Consider the following 26373-nt stretch of genomic DNA (forward strand, 5'->3'; position numbering starts at 1 on the left):
GGGGTAGAGGATTTTTTTCTGTCCTTGTCCCCCAGTTGCAATTGATTTTCACCATTGGCGTAAGGGCAATGGTATTTGTTGTCTTTCTATTGGCAGTTTGAGGCTTTTGTTCCATAGGAGAATCCTGTATATTTTAATGGGATTCATTCATTAAATAAAAGTCACACCTAAAAAACTCTTCTCTACCCTAGGCTTATGGTGAGGGATCTTTTAGAAATACTTTCTAGAAGGATATTGTTTGATTGAGAGGATCTTTAAGCAATACCGTTAATGTTTTTTGAGGGCCTTTGGTTTGACTGAGGCACCACCTTTGATCTTGCTGGGGTTTTAACAATGGATTTTACAGGCATACCCTCAGATCATCTTTAGACATTTCTGGTGGTGCCCTGGATTTGATCTTTGCTCAGAAGCCATTTCTTAATGTTAGCATTGTTTGCTATCTGGAGAGGCTGAGAATTTTCAAAACCAGCAAGTCCTGGCTCATTTTTATTTTATAGTCCTTCATTTAGCCTGTCTCTCTCCTTTTACATTTTACTGTAAGTGGGAAAAAGAAACAAAGGAGCACCTTGAATATTCTCCCTGGAAATCCTCTTAGCTAAATCACCCATTCGTTAGGTATAGTCTCTACTTTCTACATTGCTGCAAGTAACAGTGCTGCTAAATAACCAGGGTTTCTCTTCCATTCCTTCATTTCCCAGTAAGATTTTCCTCACTTTCCTTTAAGCCCTCATTCACAGCCTCCTCAAGGGTTTCCACAACAGTTCATGCAAGTCTTGTCAAGATTTGTTTCATTTTTTTAAATTGATACATAATATTTTACATATTTGTGGGGTACATGTGATATTTTGTTACATGCATGGAATGTGTAATGATCAAGTCAGGGTATTTGAGTATCCATCACTTTGCATATTTATCATTTCTACGTGTTGGAAATAATTCAAGTCCTCTCTTTTAGCTATTTTGAAATATACACTTGTTACCTATAGTCACACTACTCTGCTGTTGAACAATAGAACTTATACCTTTTATCTAACTGTATGTTTGTACTAATTAACCTACGTCTCTTTATCACCCCCCCACCAACCCACCCTTCCCAGCCTCTAGTATCTATCATTCTACTCCCTATCTTTATGAGATCAACTTTTTTAACCCCCACATCTGAGTGAAAACATGTAGTATCTGTCTTTCTGTGCCTGGCTTACTTCACTTAACATAATGGCCTCCAGTTCCATCCATGTTGCTACAACTGACAGGATTTCATTCATTTTAATGACTGGATAGTATTCCATTGTGTATATATAGCACATTCACTTTATCTACTCATCTGTTGATGGACACTTAGATTGATTCTATGCCTTGGCTATTGTGAATAGTGCTGCAATCAACATGGGAGTGTTGGTATCTCCTTGATACACTGATTTCTTTTCCTTTGGATAAATATCCAGTAGTGAGATTGCTGGATCATATGGTAGTTTTATTTAGGTCATTAAATATGAAATGTCTGATTTTGAATCAAAAGTTTAGTTTATTATATATCAAACACAAAGCAGCACAATCAGTGTATGGGCCTAAATTATCCACTCAGTTTTGCCATCTTAACAGTGGTTTGTTTATGCCAGCAATGAAGAACCCTGGAAAATGAGTGGCAATGAAATTGTGAAAGGCGTTTTCCGCAGCTTGTTGAGAATGGAATATTTTTCCTTGCAAGAAGTGGCTCAAAGCCTGGAAGAAGTGGTAGTTGGTGCAAGGTCTGGTGATTACGGTGGATGACAGAGTGTTTCCAAGTCCAGTCTCTGTAACTTGAACAGCGTTGTTTGTGCCACATGTGGTTGAGCCTTGTCTTGCAAGAGGATTGGCCTCTCTCTATTGACCAATCTCAGCTGCTTAATCACAAGCATCCTCATCATTGCATCCAATTGGTTGCCATAGACATCTGCTGTAATCGACTGAACAGGTTTCATGAACCTGTATGACAGTTTTATTCTCACAATACACAGGTAGTTTTCTAATAATACTACCAAAACTATCACTAACAACATAATTAACTGAAAACTATTTTAAATAACATGTTTATGTTATTTCGTGCAGTTCTTTTTGTCCTTACACTATATCTCATTAGGGATATACTGTCTAATTACTGCTTTAAAGTCATAAAGTCACTTGAAATCATTCCTCTCTGTATCGTTATGCTACAAACTCAATATGCAGATAAGTTCATTTGTTTAATTTTGCTTTTGATTTTTAGAGATTTTAATTAATTATGTAAAAGTATTTACATGGTTCCCAGTTTGGATATAGAAAATGATGTATATTCTTAGAAGTACAGTTTCTATCCCTGTTTTTCTTCACCTTCTCCCATGTGAAAAATATGTCTTGGAAACCATTTCACTAAGGAATATAAAACTATTCCTCATTCCTTTTTTATAGCTGCATATTACTCCATTGTTTGGATGTTACATAGTTTATTGAACTAGTGTCCTGCTGCTGGACATTTGGCTTGTTTCAAGTCTTTTGCTCTTATAATTGGTGCTCTAATGACTGGCCTTGTGTATGGATTCCTAGAAGAAAGATTGCTGGGTCAAAGGGCAATAGAATAGGAATTTTTTCTAGAAATTGACAAATTCTATGGGGTTATATCATTTTGAATTCTCGGAAATGATATACGAGTGCCCATTTCCCCAGCCATGCCAAGAATGTGATGTCAGTCTTAAAGCTAATAAGTAAAAAAAAAAAAAAAGTATTGTACTCTAGTTTGAATTTGTATTTTTTTTTTTTTTTTGCGAAGGAGGTTGAGCATCTTTTCCTATGTTTAAGAGTCATTTGCGTGATTGCACATGGCTCAGCATTCCGTGTTCATGTACTAGCTAGAGAGTAGGAAAGACAAGAAGAAATGGAGAGAGGAAAAATTCTTTCTAAGAACATGACACACACACTCTAGTCCTCATTTACTTTCATTTTCTATTAGTTACAGGGAAACTAGGAAATGAACTTTCCAGTTTGGGTGACCGTGAGTCCCATTAAAACTTGGAATGGGGGTGAGTGTTCTATTACCAAAAGGAAGAAAGGGTGGTGGACAGTGGGGACAGTTAGCAGTTTCTGTTACATCATCTTGCTTTAAGAAAAGCCCAGCCATTACCACAGCCCTCTGTGATTTTGTCCCCTGTTTCCTCTTTGTACTCTTCTCCCACTATTCTCCCTCTTCCTGGCCTTCTTGTTATTTCTCCAAAAACTAAGCATCCTCTCTTGTGGGTCTACTTGCTTTTCCCCCTGCCTGGAACATTCTTCTAGAATCCATGGCTCACTCTCTCACTTAGATTTTTGCTCAAAAGTGAGTCCTTCCTTGAACACTGATGCTAATTAACATCCCTCCCACACCCAACCCTTTACCCCGCTTTGCTTTTCTCCTTAGAACTTAGCATCATCTGACATAATTTTAGTTTCTCATGTTTCCTCCTCCCCAACTATTAATAAATCTTTTATAACTGTGGTCTTCCATCCCCCGGGTCTCGAACCATTACTAGCAGACCAGGGAGTGAAGTTTCATCTGTATTTACAGCCATCCCCATCACTCACATCACTGCCTGAGCTCTGCCTCCTGTCAGATCAGCAGCAGCAGATTCTCACAGGAGCACAAACCCTACTCTAAAGTGCGCATGTGCGGGATCCAGGTTGTGGCTCCTTATGAGAATCTAATGCCTGTGATCTGAGGTGGAGCTGAGGTTGTGATGCTAGCACTGGGGAGCGGCTGCAAATACAGATTATCATTAGCAGAGGGGTTTGACTGCACACTAAATGTATGCACTTGAATTATTCCAAAACCATCCTCCCCCATGCTGTCCATGGAAAAATCGTCTTCCATGAAACTGGACCCTGGGGCCAAAAAGGTTGGGGACCACTGCTTTATAACATGCCAGGCACTGGCCTAAACATTTGTGATTTTTATGTATTTAAACTTGATTGGGGGGTGAAAAAAAAGAAAAAAATTAGTTTAAACTGAATTACTTCTTACAACAACCCTGTGATGTGATGTATCACCTACTATTGCCATACTATCACTGCGTAACAGACCTCACCACAACTATGTAGCTTAAAATGATAATCATTTATTTTTGTTTATGTATCTGTGGACTGACTGAGGGGAAACTGAGCAAGACTAGGCTTAGCTATACTTGCCTCTGAGATACTACAAATTGGGTCCAGGTTGGTTCCTTGCAGTAGCAAGCTAGCTGAGAATGTTCTTCTCATGACAAGGCAGAGGCACAAGAAGGTAAGCCTCACCATGCAAAGACATTTCAAGCCTCTACCCATCTGCCAACATCCCATTGATTACAGCAAGTCACATGGCCAACCATACTTCAATAGGATGGAAAGGTATAAGAATATTCTTCTCATGAAGCTGGGAGGGGGGATATTTGCTGAGCAATAATATAATCTACCATCTATTTTTCCTTTTTCAGATGAGGAAACTGAGGCAACTAGAAAATAGAAATGGAATGGAAACCCAGTTGGTATAGCTCCAGTCTAGCCAGTGTAAGTCTAGCTTGTATCAGCAATATGAGGGCAGGAACATGGTTTGTTTTGTTTTCTGTTGTATTCCCTGACACCTAGAACAGTGTTTGGCACTTAGGAGGCATTCAGTAAATATTTGTTGATCATATAAAGGAACACATGGCACATGGTTGGTACTTGATAAACACTAGCTATTATTATTGAGAAAAATACTCAAAACTTGGGAATAAGGTAAGAAAACATAACGAGCTCTTTCATTGTCATATTGGAACATAACTGGCCCACCAAAGGATTATTTAGAAAAAAGTACCTTTTTTGGACTCTTTACGTACGATTAATTAAAGACTCAAACTCTGTGAAGTTTTATTTTTATAGATTTGTGTTCATTATAGATGTAAGTTATTTCTGAATAATAAATTATTCTTAAAAAAAACCCACAAAGGATCATATTGCCCTGTCTGACGTTAATGAGTATTTATGTAGCCTAGCAATCTGATTCCCAGTCTTTCACCAATGCCTATAAATCTTTCTCTCTAACTGACCTTGGAGCTAAGATAACCGTTTTATTGGTTCCCTCGTTAACGAGTTGAACAAATCTTTGACATGTCTTCATTCTATATTTTGAGTTACATATTTAACTTTTTGAAAATTGTACTTTAATATTAGCACTATTTAAAATTTCTTTTTTCCTGCTGGATTTGAAACTGGTTACTCACTTTCAATTTAATGTAACTATTATTTACAGAATTCCTGTTGTTCTGGGGTATGGGGATTCAAAGCTGGAACATAAGGGTGACAGGAGAGGGTAGGAACTCCTGATTGCTGGGCTTCTACACCAACAACTGGGCGCCCCAAAGATTATCATGAACCATACAAAGCAGACTTGACAGCCTTGAAATTAATTAGAAAGGCTTTCCCAGAGCCTGTGCTAATTCAAGATTCTGATCATCTAACTAGAAAGCTTAGAGATGGTCTTCAGAGACAATTAATAGCCTGAGAAGAAAAATTGTTGAAGCCCCAAGCCTTGCTGGGAACATCAATTAATATTTATCAACAATCAGGTGTTATATGGATTACTGAGGGCAACATTCCTTAAGTAGTCCTACAGAAGGGGTGGGGGTTGAAGTCTTTGTTTAGAAATGAACAATTTATAAAGGAGAGGGACTAAAAAAAAGTTTAGTTTGTGAATGAAACTTTTGAATTCTGGCAGCTTCAGCAACCAGAATTTCCATAATAGTCTCAACAATAGAGCCACTAATAGACCACAGTGAAATCCTATTCCACTATTATGGAGACTGTTTTCAATCGGAAACTTTTCTCCTTTGACCTTTTTACTCTTGAATTGAATGATAATTCTACAGGTTTCCCGAACGCTCTGGAGTTTCCCAAGAACGCTATGCGTTCTCTTACTGCGCATGTTATTTAATAATATTCCAGTGTCAGTTGAGGATGGGCAGCAGGACTCCGAATAGGTACACCTTGGATTTCTGCAACTGGGGAAGTTGAACTGCAGGGCTGGCTCTTTTCAGATAGTATTTGGACAGCCTCGGGCAAGGTGAACACAAGCCCTCAACTTTGGCCCTGAATCCCGGTTCCACCATTTCTTCGTCACTTAAGTCACTTTGTGACCCAGTCCCTTGCCCATAAAATAAAGACTGACCTGTCAGAGCCCTGGCTTTCTAGGGATTACATGAACCGATCAAGGTAAAGAAAGGGTTAGCGGCGAGGTCAGCACGAGACGGCACCGCTTGCTCCAGAGCACTTAGCCAGCACCGGGCTGTTCGCTGTCCTCCGTCGCTGGAAGCCCCGCGAAGAGGTCCAGCAGGCGAAGGAGCCGGAGCGCGGCGGGGTTAGCCCACCGGGGCCTTGGCCAGCCTAGGGCGCGCCCTCCCTGGCGGGGTTTGGGACCCGACGCCCGAGAGCCCCGGCACTGGCCTCTACGGGGCGGCGGCGCGCGCATCCGCCCCCAGCGGCCGGGGCGGGGACACCGTCCCCCGGGAAACGGGACGCGCTGCATGTCCCGGGCCACCGCCTCGGCCGGCGGGGCTTTCGCTGCGCGCTGTGGCGCGGTCGCCCCGTAGCAGCAGGTGGGGGACGGGGGTCAGCGCTCGCAGAGACCGCGGAGGAGTGCTGTCGCCCACTCGGAGCGGGCGCAGGGGACGCCAGAGGAGCCGGCCGGCCCTGCGTCCCCTAGGACGTGCCCAATGGCGGCCCCGGTGGCAGCCCGGGAGGCGCGAGGCGTGCGGGAAGCCCCGACCCTTCGCCTAAGCCCGGGGGCCGGCCTGGAGGCGGCGGGCACTGTGGAGCGCGAGGAGGGGGAGGAGCAGGAGGAGGAGGAAGAGGCGGCGGCCAGGAGAGCGCGGAGTTTCGGCCAAGACGCGCGGGTGCGCTTCCTCGGTGGCCGCCTGGCGCAGATGCTGGGGTTCCCGGAGGAGAAGTGGAGCCAGTACTTGGCAAGCGAAGAAAACCGGCAGGTTCTGGGGGAGTTTCTGGAAAGCACCAGCCCCGCCCACCTTGTGTTCAGCGTCGCCGCCGCGGGGCAGCTCGAGGCCACCTGGGAGGTAAGAGACGACAGTCAGAGGGACCTTCCACGCCGCCCGCCCTGGAGGGGACAGTCCAGCCTGGCCTCCTGTGGTTCCCCCGGGGACACTCGGGCGCTCTCAACAACTTGCCTCGAAGTCCCTAACTGGAGTAGGCGGCCTCCTCCCCGCAGGTGCGCCCGCTCTGCAGCCGCTGGCGGCTGGGGGTTAGTTTTCTAGGGCAGCCCTTTGGCTCTGACCAAGAATCCCCAGTTCAGGCTGATCCCACCCGGGTGACGCAGGAAAACCAACCATTCCTTCAGCTGCCCGGGTGTCAGGAGCAAGGTGAGTTTTCTGTGCCAAGTAACTTCCGTTTCAGTCTCTCCTGGGTCTCTCTGGAGTGATAGCCTTTAAAAAATGTGGTGTTTGACAGAGCCCATATAACTTGTCGTGTATTCAGTCTGACTACCTGTGAACCCCACTTTCATCCCAGGGAAAAATACTGAGTGCTTAAAAAGGAGTACCCAGGCAGTCTGTGCACACGTGACGTTTATCAACCATTTGGGGGAGCAGGTCTTTCTTTCCTTTCTCCCTCTTTTCCCCTCAAATTTAGATTGCTTGTCCACGAGAAGGTTAATGTGTCACCTGCAACTACAGCATTTTTACTTAGTACTTTTCAAGTGTGAAGAGTTTGGAGAAGGATTCTTTAGGTACTGCATTGCCTCAGGTGTTGTTGTTGTAAAGTGATATCATCACTAGATGTGGCCATTGTAATAGCTGGGAAATAGGATCCCAGAGAAAAAAGAGAATAACAGGAAGGTTACCTTGCAGTATTGTGAATTTTGAAGTTTTTTGTTTTAGTACTCTCCTCATTATAATTTATTTTTTAAAAAGTTTGTTAATAGACAAGGAATAAAACACTTATAGTGTCACCTAAGTTAAACGGTCATAATACCTAAAGGAATGACTCAGGAGTTGCAGAAATGTTAGAATGTTTTGGTTAAACACTTCTGTTCTTTGATAGAAATACAAATTAACCTCTTATGCCTTATCTGTATCTCAGTTTGGTTTATTTCCTAATAAGAAAAGATAAGAAAGAATAACCTTTTAAGATTGAAACATTTGTCTGGGCTCAGTGGCTCATGTCTATAATCCCAGCACTTTGAAAGCCCAGGTGGGAGCATTGTGTTTGAAGCCAGGAGTTTGAGACAAGCCCCGGCATCATAGTGAGACCCTATCTCTAACAGCAACAACAACAACAAAAAAGTAGCTAAGTATGGTGGTGCACACCTGTAGTCCTAGCCATTAAGGAGGCTGAAGCAGGAGAATTGCTTTGCTTGAGCCCTGGCGTTCAACGCTGCAGTGAGCTGTGATTGTGCCTCTGCACTCTGGCCTGGGTGGTGGAGTGAGACCTTGTCTGTAAGAAAGGATTGAAGCATCCTTTTGTGCTCCTTATTTTTTGATTATGAGATTTTATGGTATGTAATGATCTGGTGTAACTGACATGCCTTTAAAAAAGTGACATTTCCACACCAGTAATGGTGTGAAATTAGCATTATAAAAGAACAAAGAAAACTGTATACACTCTGCATAATAGGGAAGAGCAGTAGAAGGACCTTATTTGTAACGGTAGGCAACATACCAAGTTTTGTTTCTTCTGCTAGCAATCTAGCTACAAGTTGGATACAGTAAATCCTGATTGTTAACAAAGAAACTACATAGTGAATTTGAACTAATTATCTTGCTCTTGTTTCAGATTCCAAGAGATGCAAAACATAAACTTGTTTATATTACCAAGAAGATTACTGAAAGCACCGGAGTAAATGATTTCTCTCAAATGGTTTTATTTGGAGAGTTACCTGCATCATCTTTTGGACATGTATCTGTTTTTCTAGACGAGGTACTAGTCTATATTTAATATTTGAATCTTTCATTTATCTCCATGACATTTGGAATTATTTGGGGCAACCTTGGCAATTTAAAAAAGAAAATGTAGAAGCCAGTAGTTTTTCCTTTAGCCAAGTGGATGGAGAGTGATAGCTTTTAGGCTGTTCCTGAAATAAGCTGATACTGATGCTAATATTCAACAGGTGGTAATTTGGCAGGGGATACCTCCTTTCTTCCCTCCATCCCTTCCAAAATAATGGAAGTAAATGAAAAGCAACTTGATTGGAATAGGCTTTTATACCTAGCAGTAAGTTATAAATTTCATGTTCAGCATAGAGACAGACTTACACTTTGGAAATAGAGATTATCAGTTTTTCAGATTCCTATTAGAAGTTAACAGTTAACAACTAAGTTTCATTCATGACAGATAATGGAAAAAGGTGATGGAGACAAAGTGTTAGAGATAGTTGCCTTAAAATTCCTTTTTTGCCCCTTAAATCAGGGATGAGCATCATGTGCTTGAAATTGGAAAAAAAAAAAAAATCAGAGAAATGCTCTCTAAGCAAATGTTACTGACACTTTAATATGTATAAGAACCACCTGGGGATTTTGCTAAGGCAGAGTGATTTATCCAATCAGTCTAGGGTGGAGCCCAAGATTCCTCATTTCTAATCTGTTGTTTGTTCATGGACCAGGTTTGATATTTACCTAATGACCAGGGTCCATAGAATTAGAGCAGCTGTTCTCAATCTTTGCTGACCATTAGAATCAGCTGGGGGAACTTTCTAACAGGTCACACCTCAAACTATTTAATTCAGAACATCAGGCAGCAGTAGTTTAAGATTCCCAGGTGATTCTAATGCACAGTAATCTTTGGGAATCGCTGGGTTAGATTCTGTCTACAAGTCAATTCCTAAATTCCCATTGCTAAATCAGATCTCTGTAATCAATGCAGCCCTACTAAGGCCAATATTTAAGGTAGGAAAATTGCTAACATACTTATTACTAGTGATTTATACCAATCTCCCTTTGTCGCACCTCTTCTACTTTCTGAATCTCTTGCTGTCTTCTCGAAAGGAGATATTTGCTGCTTTTTTTTTTTTTATTTCAGCATATTACGGGGGTACAAATGTTTAGGTTACACATATTGCCTTTGCCCCACCCGAGACAGTGCTTCAAGCGTGCCCATCCCCCAGACAGTGCGTGCCACACCCATTAGGTGTGAATATATCCATCCCCTTCTCCCCCTCCTACCTGCCCCATACCCTGTGAATGTTACTACTATATGTGCACATAAGTGTTGATCAGTTAATACCAATTCTACTCAGCCACAAAAAACAATGGTGATCTAGCACCTCTTGTATTATCTTGGATAGAGCCGCAGCCCATTCTACTAGGTGAAGTATCACAAGAATGGAAAAACAAAGAGGTATTTTCTTGCTGTCTTTGGGCTAGCCAAAGTCTCTCACCCCCAATTTTAGTACCCTGCCTAGGTTTCCCTCCCGTTCTGTTGAATTTGCTTGGTTTTAGCTGATTTCAGGGAGTTGCTAGGAAGAGGGTTTTCTATTTTCGGGACCTGGAACAGTTTTTGGTATGCAGCAGGTGTGCAGGAAATTTTATTGAAGCGAATCTGAAGACTTTTGGTCATTATTCAAATCTAGACTGCCATCAGCTGTGGCTTGGAAGGGCAAGGCTACACTCTGATTGGAATTCTTGCTCTACCATCTGTATCTGGCAACAGAAGGTATAAAACTTTTTCAAATTTCTCTAAACTTTCTCTGAGTTTATCTCGGTGCCAGGATCTGTGTGACATTCTGAAAAAGGTTTGCTCGCCCCTCGACATTATCGTGGGTTTCCATACCTTATTATTTGTGACTGTATTGTATTATGTAATTGTCCTTACCAAAGGTATTTAAAATGTCATGGGGTTATTTATTTACATATTATATTGGCCCAAATTTCAAAACAAACAATAATTGTAAATGCTTACCAAGCCAAAATGGAAGTATCATTTGGTTCTCAGTGTCTGGGCCCCGTCCTTGGACATTTCAGTTTCAAAAGTCTGGAGGGTCTCAGGCCTCTGTATTTTGAAAGTATTTTCTAGGTAATTATACCTAGTGATTTAAGAGCTATTGTCAAGAGAAACTGCCCAGTTTAAAAAACAATAAAAAGAAAGAAGGTAAGTAAAGAGTGCCACAGCAAAGGCATGATAGCTCTTTTATCTATAGTTTAGTATCAACATAGCAAATGGGTCCAAATCATTTTGGTTCACAGAAAAAGTTTGGGATTTTTCTTATAAGTCATGAAAACTAGACAAAATTGCCCACTAAAGACAAAACCTCAAATTAATTGAATTTGTATATAGTTTGATACAATTTATTGTGATTAGCAAGCATATCTTAGATCTTTTTCCTTTATATGTATAGAAATACGTCAGCTGTTTGCTCGGCTAATTGCCTTCCAAAGCATGTGGCTCAGAATTGCATATTAATAGCAGTTTTACTTATAGCTCATGATGCAAGCATTAAGGTTTTTTTTTTAACAAATTGGGCTCATCATGGAATAGTAAATAGAGTGAAAGTCTGAAACAGTATCCTGCGAATTAGAAATGATGAATAACTGGAATTTTCTTTGTGTCTAACTTTTAGAAAAAGCTGTTGATATTAGGGATTTTAATCTAGAAAGCAGCTGCCCAGTGGGTCAGTGCATGTTCAGCCCAACAAGCTTGAACTCTTCTGCCTGGTTTCCAAAGCACTGCATGAACCACCCAGCCTTCCTCGCAGCCCTATGGTTGCCGTTCCTGTTAGGAGTGCTGGCTCTGGTTCCAGGCAGCCAAGCTGGCACTTTGCTGTATGCACCGTACTGCCTGAGCCCCGTGATTTCTTTTATCAGTATTCCATTTTCTGGAATGCTTGCCATCTTACTTTGTTTGGGCTTCTATAACCAAAAAAACATAGACTGGGTATCTTATAAACAGTGGAGATTTATTTCCCACGGTTCTGAAGGCTGGAAGTCCAAGAGTAAGGCGCCAGTAGGTTCAGGTGTCTGTGAGGACTTCCTGGTTTATAGATAGTGTCTTCTAGCTGTGTCCTCACTTGGTGTAAGGAGTGAACAAGCTCCCTTGGGCCTATTTTATAAGGACACTAATCCCATTCACGAGGGCTCTGCCCATATGACCTAATACCTCCCAAATACCTTACACCCTAGTACCATCACCTTGGGGGTTAGGATTTCAACATATGAATTTCAAGAGGATGTAAACATTTAGAGCATAGCACCTGTCTTGCCCTCTTCTTTCATCTTAAAGATTCAAAGTAAGTAACAACTTTTCTGGCAATACCATTCCCTCCCAGAGACAAGTATCTCTCTCGTGTTTTCATATTCATCTCGAACATACCTGTAATTGTGACAGTTTTTACATTGAGGGTCATAGTTTCTGGGACCTCATCCACTAAGCTTATTGAGGGCAGGGACTATTTCTTATTATTCTCCATATTTCTAGGTTGACATATAATGGGTGCTAAGTGGAAGATGTAATAATAATACCATTTGGAAAGATTTATTTCAACACCATTCAAAAACAAAAGTAAATTTTCAGTTTGTTTTTAGTTAACTAGAAGATTGTATTGTCAAACTTTAAAAAGGTGGAATGACTATTTTCTGAGCATTTTGGCTAATTCAAATTTAATAGTATAATGCTTATAAATTGGACAGATTATATCAGAAAAATGAAAATGTTTAAAATGAATAGATATTGGAGAGGAGTGGGAAAGCAAGAAGAGACCAACTTCATTAACTCAGCATGCTCTTATTCATTACATTACATCTAGGCTCTGGGAATACAAAATATACTTTTTAAGGGTTTTCACTTAGTTTCATTGATGTTCCTCATTTAATGGTAGGAGCTCTGAAAAAAAAAATCCATATGATTGAATAAACATTGTTCTGACTATTCAAACTTTAATCCACTGGGATGCCACCCAGAGCTTGAGAAGATTACTTTTAGCTTCCATATGATTCAAAACGATTTTTTTAAAATTTCAAAATATTAAGGGGGTACAAATGTTTTTGTTACCTGGATACCTTTTGTAATGCTTGAGTCGGGACTTTTAGTGTGCCCATCACCTGAACAGTGTTCATTGTACCCATTAGGTAGGTTTTTACCCCTCTCCTTCTCGCCTTCCCCCTTCTCGATTTCCATGGACCTTTACATTTCTTTGTGCCCATCCATTAGCTCCTAATTATTAGGGAGCATATGTGGTGTTTAGTTTTCCATTCCTGAGATACTTCACTTGGGATAACAGTCTCCAGTTCCATCCAAGTTGCTGCAAAAGACATTATTTCATTCCTTTTTATGAGTAGCACTCCATGATGTATGTATACCATATTTTCTTATCCACTCACGAATTGATGGGCACTTTGGTTGATTACACATCTTTGCTATTATGAATTGTCAAAAAGATTTTTTTCAATAATATACCCAAGAAGTACTCAGTTTGCATTAAGAAAGCAGTTTACTTACTTGACATGACTTTGCTTATTTCATACAGTGTTTAAGTTATTGGAAACCTCCACAAATGTTTGATAAATGGGCAAATGAGTGCACAGGCAGTATAGTATTTCCACTCTGACAGAATTTATGTCTAATTGATTAAGTTTAAATGTGTCACTGTGTCCTCTCTTTGTAGATTTGGTGTCGTTGGAGGATTATTTGTGAAATCAAGTGGTGTCGTTGCCCGTTTTGTATGACAAAATCTTTGAAGGAACACATTGTCTATGAATTCATTTAACTGCTTTTAAAAATGTTTCTCTTTCTCTAGATTTTAGTGCCAGTTCTTTCTAATAAGAACAACCATACATCCTGGTCCTGTTTTACTTCCCAAGATATGGAATGTCATATAGAAGTTGTGAGAAATAAGATGCATATTTTTAGGGGCAAAATGTCTGGAAGAACTCTTCTCCCAATTCCCACTATTGCAGGAAAGATTGACCTGGATCAGAATTATTCGAAGACCATGTACGTAAACAATACGATATATACAAGATATTAAAATGAAGAGCAATACCTATTTAAAATAAAACCTCTAGCAAACTGTTAGCAAATAGAGAATTATAAGTACATTGTATTTTAAAAATAAGTACAGAAGCACCATGTATATTATTTCCAACTTTTGAAAATCCAACTGCGCAAAAAGCAAACTATAACAATTACCAAGACGTCAACAACAGTATTCCTTTAGTAAAATGGTTTTTGAGAGGATGACAATTCTTTAACAATGCTTTTTAATGTCAGAGACACATCAATGACAGACTAACATAATGTAACAACTCAAAGACCATAAAAATAGTGGATTTTGAAGAGTATATATTTAGAAAATTAACTTATAGATGCATAAAATAGCTATTAAAATACAAATCTTTATTTGGAGAAAATGATTTATCTTTGAATTATTTTATTAATCACTTAAATGTTTGTAGGCTACAGTCAAATGAAAGGATAATACTCCATGCAATTGAATCTGTGGTTATTAAATGGTCACATCAGATCCAAGAAATTGTAGAAAAAGATTCAGTGCGGCCTTTGCTGAATGATTTTCACTTCACTCCACAAACTGAGCTAGATTTTTGGACGATGAGGAAGGAGAATCTGTCATGCACTTATGATCAAGTAAGTAGATAGTTCTAGAAATTGTTTGTAAATTGAATTAGCAAAGTCACTTGTGGAATTAGGTCTCCCCAGCAGTGATTTTCAATAATTTTAAAGGTTTAACACACTGTCTTTGTATGACTTAATAGTCTGCTTTTTTTCTCACTCCAAAGTGCTGTATATATGGTATGCACTTTTGAATTTAATTAGGATTAAAAGTAACTTTGCCTTTATGAGAATATTTTGACAGCATTTGAGATCTTTACTTCCCTTTTAAAGGAGTGGTTCCCCAGGGAAACATTGAAGATTGTAAGATTTAATTAATCTAGTCGATTTAATTGGTTCAGGAAGGAGTAGAGTCTTGCTTAGTGGAGAGAAACAGAAGAGCTAACTTTTGGTTCCTCTGCTTGCCACATGAATTACTTTAATGTTCTAAAAACCAAGGTATTCATTCATATGTCTCTTGGAGATTTTCTGAAACAGATCAAGAAACTTTATATGGAAAAATCAGTATTTTACACATATAATAAAATGTAAATTGACTTTTTAAGAAATCCAAATTTAAAAACCCTAAATGCAAAATAAAATATAAGCCTAAAGGGGGAAAATGTATTTTTAAAGTTATTTTCAACTTGAAACCAGATATACCTTTGAGTGTTAAATACTGTGGATATTGTGTGTGTGAGGGAAATATAATTTAAATATTTTGTCACAGAATGCATGTATTTAATAATTAAAAGTTTTTTTTTCTTTTAATTTAGCTTCAGGCTCCTATTGTCCTCAAAATGGTTAAGATCTTGAAAGCTAAAAAGAGCAGCTATTTTCCTACTTTGAAAGACATCTTCCTGGCTGTGGAACATGGTAAGACTCTTATTTCTCCCTTCTTTCTGGAGTCGATGTCACGATCTGCTTGTGATCCAGCCCCTGCCTGCTCAACCTGGACATCCACCCTTCCACCACGAGCGTGTCCATAACGTGATTGTTCTTGGCTCTTCTAATGATAAATTCATCTCACCCTTTGTGCTTTATTCTCCAGCCATACTGAATTGCTTTTAGTGGGTCTGGTATATGGGAGATGCCTGCCCAAGCAGCTCCAGTTTTAATTAGAATGTGTGTATGGAGGGGGAAGGCCTTTTGTATTGAGCAGAGAATAAATGAAAACCCTGGGTAGAGATTTTCTAATCAAGGAGTTGGACTATGATTAGTTATTCACCAGTTCAAATCTCTGAACGTGCTTGCTATCTACCCCGTATTTAGCTAACAAGCACTCAAAGTCACTGACGAAGTTTTGGTGAAGATTAAACATGCAGAGCAGAGGATTTGTTTGCTTGGATTTCAAATAGGTAATGAATGCATGTTGATAAAAACTAGAAGTTATAAAAAGGTATCCAGCTAAAAGTCTCTTCCTCATCCTTGCCCTCTTACTATCTAGTTTCAGTTCTGCCCCAAAATAACAACCTCCCCAGTTTCTTGATTTCTGTTCACGTTTCTTTGTGCATGCCTAAGCAAATATGGATATGCATATACTGACGTTTTAAATAATAAAATTAGAGGTAATACAGACAAATGGCTTTTTTCATTCATTTCTAACATTAAAAACATTTCTTTTTATTTTTTTCCTCTGTGACATTTGCAAGGTTAGGAAATATTTAAAATTAATTCACTTTGAGAATGTTTTGATATCTCTTTAGGGTTTTCTCCATGAATTCTGCGTGAAAGAGGGTGTTGGTAAGGAGGGACTGTTTGGGTCAGGGGCTCTGTCAGATCTGAATTCCTGTCCCAACTCTGCTTACTGAGCATCTTAAATTTGCTAAGCCTCTGTTTTTTCATTGGCCAAACTGGCATATGAACGCCTTCCTTGCAGAATTGCCATGTGGGTGTATTTCTCAACCTTGTCACTATCAACATTTTGGGCCAGATAATTCTTTGTTGTAAGGGAGCATCTTACACATTGTAGGGTGTTCAGCAGCATCAAAATGTGACCATCAAAAATGTCTCTAGACATCGTCTAATGTCCCCTGGGGGCAAGATCTCCCCTAGTTGAGAACCACTGGATTAGGGGCATCATAAACACTACACAAGGTACTGGGCACATAGTAGGTATGTCCTCAATAAAGAGAAGTTGTTGGTACTTTTTTTTCTGTGTTAGTATAAGATAAATGTTTTTGTTTTTGTTTTGAAACAGAGTCTTGCTCTGTCACCCTGGGTAGAGTGCAGTGGCATTGTAGCTCACTGCAACCTCAAACTCCTGGGCTCAAGCAATCCTCTTGCCTCAGTCTCCCAAGTAGCTACAGGTGCATGCCATGATGCCTGGCTAATTTTTCCGTTTTTAGTAGAGACAGGGGTCTTGCTCTTGCTTAGGCTGGTCTTGAACTCCACTAAGAGTAAACTTCAAATGTCTCTCTACAAAAAATAAGCATTTGAGCTGATGGATATGTTAATGAGACTGATTTAATCATTCCACATTTCATACATATAACATTTTGTACCCAGTACATATATACAATGAAAAATAAACAATTCAACTGTACTTATACCAAGTACCTAAGAGGAATTAACATTCTAGTGGTGAAGCTTGTAACCCAAGCCATAAAGTGACAACATCGCAGAGATGTTTTATTCTTATAGTTTCCATGGGGTTGAGTAAATTTCTTTAGACTCCAAGGGTATTTTCCTGGTGGGTCTTCAGTCAGGTTATTTATGCTATGTAAGTAACCAGACCTGTGCTCTTCCGAATGGCTGAGTTATAGACAGACAGTAAAATCTTCCAAACTTCTCATGTATAGATTGTGTGATAAGTAATATAAAAGGAAATATGACAACATTTAAGTGTAGCTGTGTTGTTTTACATAGTTCTGTCTCTTCTGCTTGTGAAGTGACTCTAGAAGGAGGAGGACTGCATCCCATTAATGATGGTTCTTTCTTTTCAGCTCTCCTCGAAGCCCAAGATGTGGAACTGCACCTGAGACCTCTGAGGAGACACATTCAGCGTCTCCAGGAGACGGAATTTCCACGGACTCGTGTATTGATCGCCCCATTATTTCATACCATCTGTCTGATCTGGAGTCACTCCAAGTTTTATAACACCCCTGCTCGAGTTATAGCTTTATTGAAAGAGTTTTGTAATCTCTTCATTGACCAGGTATGGAGCATATAAAATAGGAACGATAAGAATCATTGCCATGAGGTAGGTTTTATTAGACTAGTGAAGAATAAATAATTATAGTATACAGTAAGAACACCATTTTCCTTTCTTTTTTTCCCTTGAAAGGACATTTATGGTAACAAAGGCCAGGTAACAAGGAGTTCAGGAAATAAGTCAGATACAATCAAAGGACAAGTTGTTGCTGGATTTTGTTTGTTCAATAGCCTACATTTCTTCAAAGACATTTATGACAGCTTCCAGTAAAAGACAGATCTGCATAGTACCTTCTTTGTAGCCTTCCCTTCTGTTTTCACAGGAACACTGGCTGATAGATGTCTTTTGGAAAGTGAAGTAAGTTAAGAGAATCTGGCAAAAAAACCAAACCAAACCAAAAAACAGTAGTGGAATTGTATTGAAAGAATTCTGATTCATTGTTATCTTTAAAAATATTTTATAATTTTTCTCTACTTTTTACCCAACTTGTAAAATATTTAAAAAAAAAAAAAAACGATCGGACCACCTGCCTCTGCTTTCTTATCCTTTCCATGTGAACTGTGATTCCTCTGTGTCCACAGTACCAGAGAATATTACATAATTTGGGAGTGAAGAGATACTTGGATGCCACATAATCTAGTGGTTCTTAGTTGGGAGTGTGTCTTAGTCTGCTTAGGCTGCCATTACAAAATACCATAGACTGGGCAGCTTAACAACAGATATTTATATTCTCATAATTCTAGAAGCTAGAAGTCTGAGATCAGGGCATCAGCATGGCCAGGTTCTGGTGAGGGCCCACTTCGTGGCTTGCAGGCAGCTGGCTGCCTTCTCAGTGTGTCCTCTTATAAGGCCACTGTCCTATCAGATTAGGACCCCATCTTTATAACCTCATTTAACCTTAATTACCTCCTCAAGACTTGTATATTCAGATACAGTCACATTGGGAGTTAGGCCTTCAGCATATCAATTTGGAGGGACACAATTCAGATATTTTTCAGATGAATTAAGGGAGACTTGAAAGATGATATTATTTGCTCAATTTTCCCCAAGAAGTTAGGAGGAAAGGCCAGACTAGAGGACAGGGCCGCAGACATGCAATTTAGAGTTTCTGGAGTATGATGTTGAGTTGTTAAAGTTTGTTTTTGCTTTCTGTCTGCTTCCAAAGAGATGGAGTGGTGTGTGGGAAGGGCTTTGGACTCAGACCCACCTGGATTCAAATTTATTAATAATTGAACCACTTAGGGGAAGCTAAGTTACTTTTCAGAGCCTCAGTTTCTCTGTCTATCAGTGGGGTTAATGCCTAGTCCATGGCTATTGGGAGCATCGAAAGAGAGAACGTAAGTGAACTGTCTAGTGTAGTGCTTGATATTTAATAGAGGCTCTATAAAAGCTAGCTCCTTTTTTGTTCCTTTGTCGAAACTATTGACTTACAAGCTAGTTGCGGCTATCGATAGGAGATAACAATAGGTTAGGTTCTTTTTACATTTTATCATCATCTCTTCTGATTTTGCTCTGTTTCTGTTCCTCTGTTGTGCAAACTCAGTTTTGCTCTGTTGTTAGGCAAGTGCCCTGGGCCTAATGGCTTGGATCTCCATGCAAAACACCATGATCCTTGTTGCAGGGTCAACAACTGTAACTCTCACTTCTTCCAAACTCTTTTTTAGGGACCCTTGTCTTGAGAATAATTAAAACTATTTCATTGCAGAGCCCTGTTAATGGATCAACCCCAGAGGTGGCCATTCTCTGGTAGAGATGGTTTATAAGAACGATCTCTTGCCTTTAAGCCTGTAAACCTGGCCCCTATCCTGTGTCAACAGCCAGTGTGCCAAGCTCCTGAAAAAATAATGTAGCTGCTCTTGTTCCTTAGTCTGGCTTCTGTTCAAAGGTTTCATTGACCTGATTTCCTTGATTCTCCATGTGGCAGGTCCCAGACTTTGTAATAAATCTGCCCCAAGATGTTAGGAATAAAAAAAAAAAAAATCAGCAATGAGCCAACTTGCACAGCTAGGTTCCCTGAAGAGCTAAACTCTTCCTCCTCTCCAATTGTTTGCTAATTTTATTCATTTTAGATATTTATTTGACAAACACTGTATAGTACTTACTATTTTGCCAGGAACTTTTATAAGCCTATTACAAAAATTCAAAAATTAAATCCTCATAACAACACTATGACATAGGTACTATTAGTAGCTTCATTTTATGATGAAAAAAACTGAAGCCCAGAGAATTAACTCTCCTAAGTTCCCTCAGCCAATAAGTGATGGAGTTCTTATCCATTATACTATGCTTTATATTCTAAAATAAAGGTTTTTATTTCTAATTATAACAAAATACATGGTGTGCTAATGATAATTATGGAATATTCTTATTGTACATTTGTAACAATGAAAGTAGTCCTGCAGTTCTAGCACCCTAAAATTCAGCATTTTTGATTTTTCCTTTCCCACAAGCTTACATGCATTTATGTATTTTATCATAATACAGCATTTTTACTAGCTTCTTGAACAATGATTTTATTATTGCTATTTAGGTTTCTTCCAGCCTCCTTCATTATGAATAATATTCAGAAAAAAACTGTACAAAGATCCTTTTCCTTGACTTGGATACTTGGCTTAATATAAATTCCTAATGTTGATCAAAGGGTACAATCTTTTCACGGCTTTTGAGCAATATTTAATATTTACAAATTTGTTCTGAAAGATTATATCAATTACATTGCTATTATCAATGTGTAAAAAAGTTTCACTATAATCTGCCAGCTTTGAGCATTACCATTTTTAAAAAAAAATGTGGAAAAAAAAAAAGAAAAAAAAGAAAAAAGAAGAAAAAAAAATTTGGGGTCATTTATTAGGTAAATAGTGGTACCAGGTCGTTTTTTAATTTGTACTTTGTGTGATATGTGTGATTACACATTTTATATGTTCTTTTTTTAGAAGTTTTTTTTAACTTAAATAGACGTGGGGATACAAATGGTTTTTTGCTACATGGATAATTGCGTAGTAGAGAAGTCTAGGATTTTAACATACCCATCACCTGAATAGTGTACGTTATACCTAGTAGATAATTTTTTATCTCATACCTTCTGAGTCGCCAGTGTCTATGAAGTCACTCTGTAGGACCATGCACACCGATTTCTTAGCTCCCGCTTATAAGTGAGAACGTGAGATATTCGGTTTTTTGTTCCTGGGTTATTTCACTTAGAATAGTGGCCTCCGGTTCCACCCAAGTTGCTGCAAAATACATTATTCACTCCTTTTGGTGGCTGAGTAGTATATATGTTCTTTATAATTGTATTTCTTCCTGTAGCCTACATGACCTTTGCTTTCATGAATTTATTGATCTTAATGTTTTTGTGAAAATTTGAACCCTTTGTATGTTATGTATTAATATTAGAGCTCACAAGCTGGCGTTCTATCAGCTACATTTGGCCCATAGATCAATGCAATATTTTTAATTTTTTTAACTTAAAAAAATGATTGCTAATACTTAAATTGGATAGGTTTCATTTAAATTGTAGCATTCCAGCCTCCACAGAAAAGTCAGGGACCTAGTCACGCTAGCTGTGCCATCCCCATTGGCACAGTCAATGCCTAGAGCTTCAGGTGCCCCTTTAGATGGATCAGGTGCTGTCCAGGTGACCATGGCCTTCACGCTTTGCTGCTGTTTCTGATCTGCTTTGCTCATTTTCATTATGTGAACACCCCTATGATTGATATCCCAGTCATACTTAGAAAACTTTGTTACTTTAAAAGCAAATGTGTTTCTCTTCACTTGTTTTCTAACAGTGACCATTAACATCATCAGTTAGACCACACATGTAAAAGGCATCATCTGGCCACCTTGCGTGATAGCACACACAAGCTTCGGTAATGGGGTCTTGTCTTAATGCCTTGCCTCTTTTCTCTGGTGACCTGACTCGGCTCCCTGGTCCTTGTGAGTCATAAAGGCTCTGGGCCCACCCTTCTGTCTATTCCATGGCTTGGTATTTCTATTATGGACATTGTCTACAAGATCTTAGGTGAGGAAGAGTTTAAGTCTGAGTAGTCAAGCGTGGAGAAGAGGTGTCAGGACTGAGCAAAAGAAAGAATCCATAAAAGTATATGGAAAGAATAGAGAAGCAGCAGCAGGGAGACAGGCATCAAACTAACATGGTATCATTGGAAAATTGGTTAGTTGCTAATTAATTGATTGACTTATTGATAAATAAATGGGTTAGCAGTATTTTAGTTTATAAGACCTCTAAAAGGGGACCAGTTCATCCTAAATCTAGTGGCCTTTTGCTTGTTCTGTTACCATTAAGTCTGAGATGGCAGAGCTGGTGTGGGTTGGTCTGTCCAGAGGGAGCCTGTAGAGGCAGAAAAGAATTCAGAGCTTATGAGCTAAAAGGAATCTTAAGGTTCACCTAATTCATCATCCTCATTTTGCAGATAAGGCAACAGTTCCTCTGAGACAAGGTAGCTAGTGTCACACAGTGGTTAGTGGCCCCTCCCTGGGTCCCAGCCAGATCCCCCGACTCCTGTGGGGCTTTTCTCCACATGCTCTGCTGCCCGATGCGAGGATATAGACAGGGTTTTCTCATGTAGGACATTAAATACTATAAGCGTGTCTTAGGAGGTCTTGCTGTATGAACAGAAAGTTAGTTGGCTGTGACTGTCTCATCTATGTGAGGGCCAGCCAGGAAGCACAGGGATGAGCAGAAGGATGGTTTGTCCCGTGCGGGGTGTTATCTTAAACGTGGGTAATTAGATAATGGGACTGCCGAAACACAGAAGGCAATTGAGTCGTCTCCATGGATTTTTCAGCTTGCTTACAGGACACATTTATTATTAAAAATACATATAGACCAGACTGAGCAATACTGAGACCTGTCTCTACAAAAAATAGAAAAATTAGGCATGGTGTTGCACACCTGTAAGTCCCAGCTACTTGGGAGGCTGAGGCAGGAGGATCACTTGAGCCCAGGAGTTTGAGGTTGCTGTGAGTTATGATGATGCCACTGCACTCTAGCCTGGGTGACAAAGCAAGACCCTGTCTCAAACAAACAAAATCATATAGATAAATGTTTATGGACTATATCATATACCATTACCAAAGTGTAAACTATTTTAAAACTCCTAAGGGATTACTGGTGGTTCTCTTCCCTGTCTTTTGTGAGATATTAGCAGCCTTCATGTAGAGGTTAATTTTCTGTCCAATCTGAGCGGGAAATAAGAGGATGGGCTGGGAATCTACAGCTAGAACTTGAAGGATTCTTACCAGTAGGGGTTTTAGACTCTAAACGAATGATTTTTCTTATTGCATTACAGATTTGTGGCACAGAGTCTATATTGCATGGAAAAGTGTTGCCATTGATAGGAGATGGAGGGTCATATGTCTACATTTAGAAACGCAGTCCTTCCATCTGCTATGTTGAACTCAATGGCTCTTGTTGCACTCTCCATGGAGATCTTAAACACCTTTCTAAGCAACCACAAAATTTAAAAGCACACAATTCAATCATATAATTTACATGAGGTTAAGATGCATCAGGAAGAAATAGTATACAAAAGAACCTTCAGAATTTGTAGGTTCTTCAGTTCCGTGAAGAGGGGAATTCTGAATGTTCATAACAAATATGCGGAGGGAAGAACCGGGAGCGCTGGTTGATGGTGCCCGGAGAGTCTATCCAGCGCTACACAGATCTGCTTGTCTTTTATTTTTAGCTTTCTCTCCTTTCCTTTCCCGCTATTTAAAACTAGTTCATGTGCCATATCTCAGCTAGACTGTATGTCCTATAATGCTACTTAAGCCCCTAGAAGAGATAAGTTTGCTAACCTAAAAGAATGTCCAATGGTATACCCGTCTAAACAGCTCATTCTCATCTTTGCAAGTGACCCCGTACTACCAGGTAAAGTGACCATATTCTAAAAATCCATGTTCAGATAGATTTCTCCTGCCAGTTTTTGTATTTCTTTATATGAAAAAGTAATTGCCCAGAATATTTGCTGGTAGGAATAACCATGCAAATTCAGATTACACAAGTGTCATGTCTATGAGGCTTAGCAAAAATGTAGTCATTGCTAAAATGGAAAAATCCAGAAATACTAGGGTCTCCTGTATGTTATTCTAACTTATACAAGTATGTCATTAAAGCCCAAGTGTCTGAATTTCTAGAATTTGTGTTTTGTGTTTCAAGGCATTGCTAGCCTTATTCTTGACGTTGGCATTTAAAAATGATCCATTGAAACAGAGATGGTTACAGTAAAAAGAAAACTATTAAACATGTTTTGACCATTGTTTCCTTTCATTAAATCCTAGGCAGTAGCTTACCTTTCACCCGAGGACCTTCTGAAGGGAGAAATTGAGGACTCGCTGGAAAAGGTGCAGGTGGCTGTTAACATCTTAAAGACTTTCAAAAATTCTTTTTTCAACTATAGAAAAAGATTGGCAAGTTATTTCGTGGGAAATAAGGAGCTCAGACCATGGGATTTCCAGTCTCATCTGGTGTTTTGCAGATTTGACAAGTTTCTTGATCGTTTAATGAAAATAGAGGTATTCATTTATTGGCTTTGTTTATTCATATTATAGGTGGGTTCAAAAAGCCCATGGCTTTTCATATGATTCACGGGATAGTTTATTCTCAGTCATAGGGGAGAGGTCTCTTTTTTAGTGATTCTCAAGAGAGCTCACCAGGCCAATGCTATAAGGACAGTTTTGAAAGCTTTAATTTGACTTTTTAAAAATTCAGTTGTGATTCTGTTATTACACTGAGTGTAAGAAGTAAATCTCTTTACATATCAGTGACCCTTGACTTTACTAAGAATTTACTAAGCTCCTGGAAGACAGTTGCAGATCGGGAAGCTGGAAATTAATCCCCGATACACGAATCCACTTTCCCCTTGTGTGTTTAATGCTTGAAATTGGGATCCGTACCTAAAAGCCTATTTGATAATTTAAAATTTCACACTATCTTTTAAGGTATAAATATGTACTATGCTATAAAAATACTAAAACCATCGGTAAAAATAAAACATGGAAATATGTACTCTGTATGAATATTTTTTAAATACATAAAAACCAAAAATTAAATGAATACACACACACTCTCTCCTCTTATATGGACCCTACTGGCTAAGGTTTTTAACAACATTTGAACTGATGACACTGCCTTATTTTCTTTGTAAAGCTCTTTCTAAGAATTTTGGGTTTTGTTGTTGATATAAGGCTTGTTGTATTTCATTAGAAATCAGAGCTTTTTGGTTTGAAAATTCTCATGACTTCATCAGCATGAATGCCTCTTAATGTCTCTGAATGCCAAATCCTTGTTGAGGGGGTTTCTTTCCCGTTTTTTTCGGTTCCTTTCAGTAAAGGAGCTGACTCACTGCAAAGTGTAGGTGGCTGAGAATATGAGTTTTGGATATTATCTGGGGATCTGACTTCCAATTAGGAGTATTCAATTAGGGGAGTCATATGTCTAGCTATGGTGAATTAGGGGTTGCCTGTCCTCCCTCCACACTGGATAATTTAGTAAATATGAAGATGGGAGTGTGATTTTTAAAATTAGCAGCTACTTTGTTTAATTAAATCATTAACATTTATTTTCTGTCATGTGTCCATTGATGTCAATTTTGAATGTTTGAAAATGTTCTTGATTTGAAATTTTAAAATATTCTTAAGATGGTAGAAAGTTCTTTACTGTGTTTTTACAAAGGATATATTTGTGACCACATTGGAATTCGAAAAGCTGGAAAGACTGGAATTTGGCGGTGCCAAGGGAGCAATTTTAAATCAACAAATCCACGAGATGAGTGAAGAATTTATGGAACTCTGTAAAGTTTTTAAACAGAGCACTTATGACCCATCTGATTGCCAGAACATGGTAATATTTTACCTTTGCATTTTCATTTCATAGGATCCTATAATTTAAGAGCTGAAAAGGAGAGTAGGTTGCAATGGAAATAGGGATCATTCAGTCCAACCTCTCTAGGACCAACAGAGGCTAAATGACTTGCCTGAGGTCTCTTAGCTACTTAGTGCTACATCAGGGACCAGAAAATGCCTTTGCATTTTCAGCTTAGAGCTGTGTCTAATAAACTCTGGACCTCAGTCTGGATTTATTTCCTGTTTGTGTATATTGAAAAGGAACTTTTCCCAGTAACTCATTTAGATCTGGTTATCTGATGTCCATGTAACCTCGTGTTTTATTTTAGCCTTTTCCTGAATCACTGGATTATTTTTTGGTTCGTTTGAACATTCATTAATTGTTTCATCCCATCCATTACATCTATTATTAACTGTCTGTTGTCTCTCATGATTTTTGTTATTCTTTAGAGCTGTTCATAATTTCACATTTTCAACCTCAGGAAACAGGGGAAAGTTTTCCAATTTAAGCTGCTTCTCTGTCACTTCCAGCATGTTAGTAGCCAGGGTGTTGCCTGTAAGCATCCCTACAGCTCTAGGGTAAAAATAGCTTCGTTTTAGTGATTTGCCATGCACAGTGAAGCCCAAGTACAAAATAATGAAAGATCTAGCTCATCCTCATTTTTTTATATGGAGTGTGAATTTATTCGTTATCATGTTTATGTTTGGTCAAATAATCGATTCTTTGAAATGTGCAAGTAGAGTATGTTTGCTTTATAAGGATATAGTTAGCAAACTTAATTCCTCTAAATTGTGGTTAATTTGAAGACACG

The 26373-nt window shown here is 39.0% G+C and overlaps 1 protein-coding gene across 1 annotated transcript in view; it reads left to right on the forward strand.

Annotated features, from left to right (window-relative positions):
• Positions 1-6713: 6713 nt before the first annotated feature.
• Positions 6714-26373, forward strand: part of DNAH11 (dynein, axonemal, heavy chain 11) — a 342929-nt gene continuing 323269 nt past the window's right edge. The window contains exons 1-8 of the mRNA XM_012659401.1: positions 6714-7070; positions 8785-8928; positions 13736-13932; positions 14394-14583; positions 15324-15423; positions 17493-17704; positions 23999-24232; positions 25392-25559. Of these exons, the coding sequence (XP_012514855.1) occupies positions 6714-7070; positions 8785-8928; positions 13736-13932; positions 14394-14583; positions 15324-15423; positions 17493-17704; positions 23999-24232; positions 25392-25559 (1602 nt within the window). The remainder of the gene's footprint in view (positions 7071-8784; positions 8929-13735; positions 13933-14393; positions 14584-15323; positions 15424-17492; positions 17705-23998; positions 24233-25391; positions 25560-26373) is intronic.

This window comes from Propithecus coquereli, unplaced genomic scaffold, assembly GCF_000956105.1.
Source record: "Propithecus coquereli isolate 6110/MARCELLA unplaced genomic scaffold, Pcoq_1.0 Scaffold61, whole genome shotgun sequence".
In the NCBI taxonomy this organism is placed as follows: domain Eukaryota; kingdom Metazoa; phylum Chordata; class Mammalia; order Primates; family Indriidae; genus Propithecus; species Propithecus coquereli.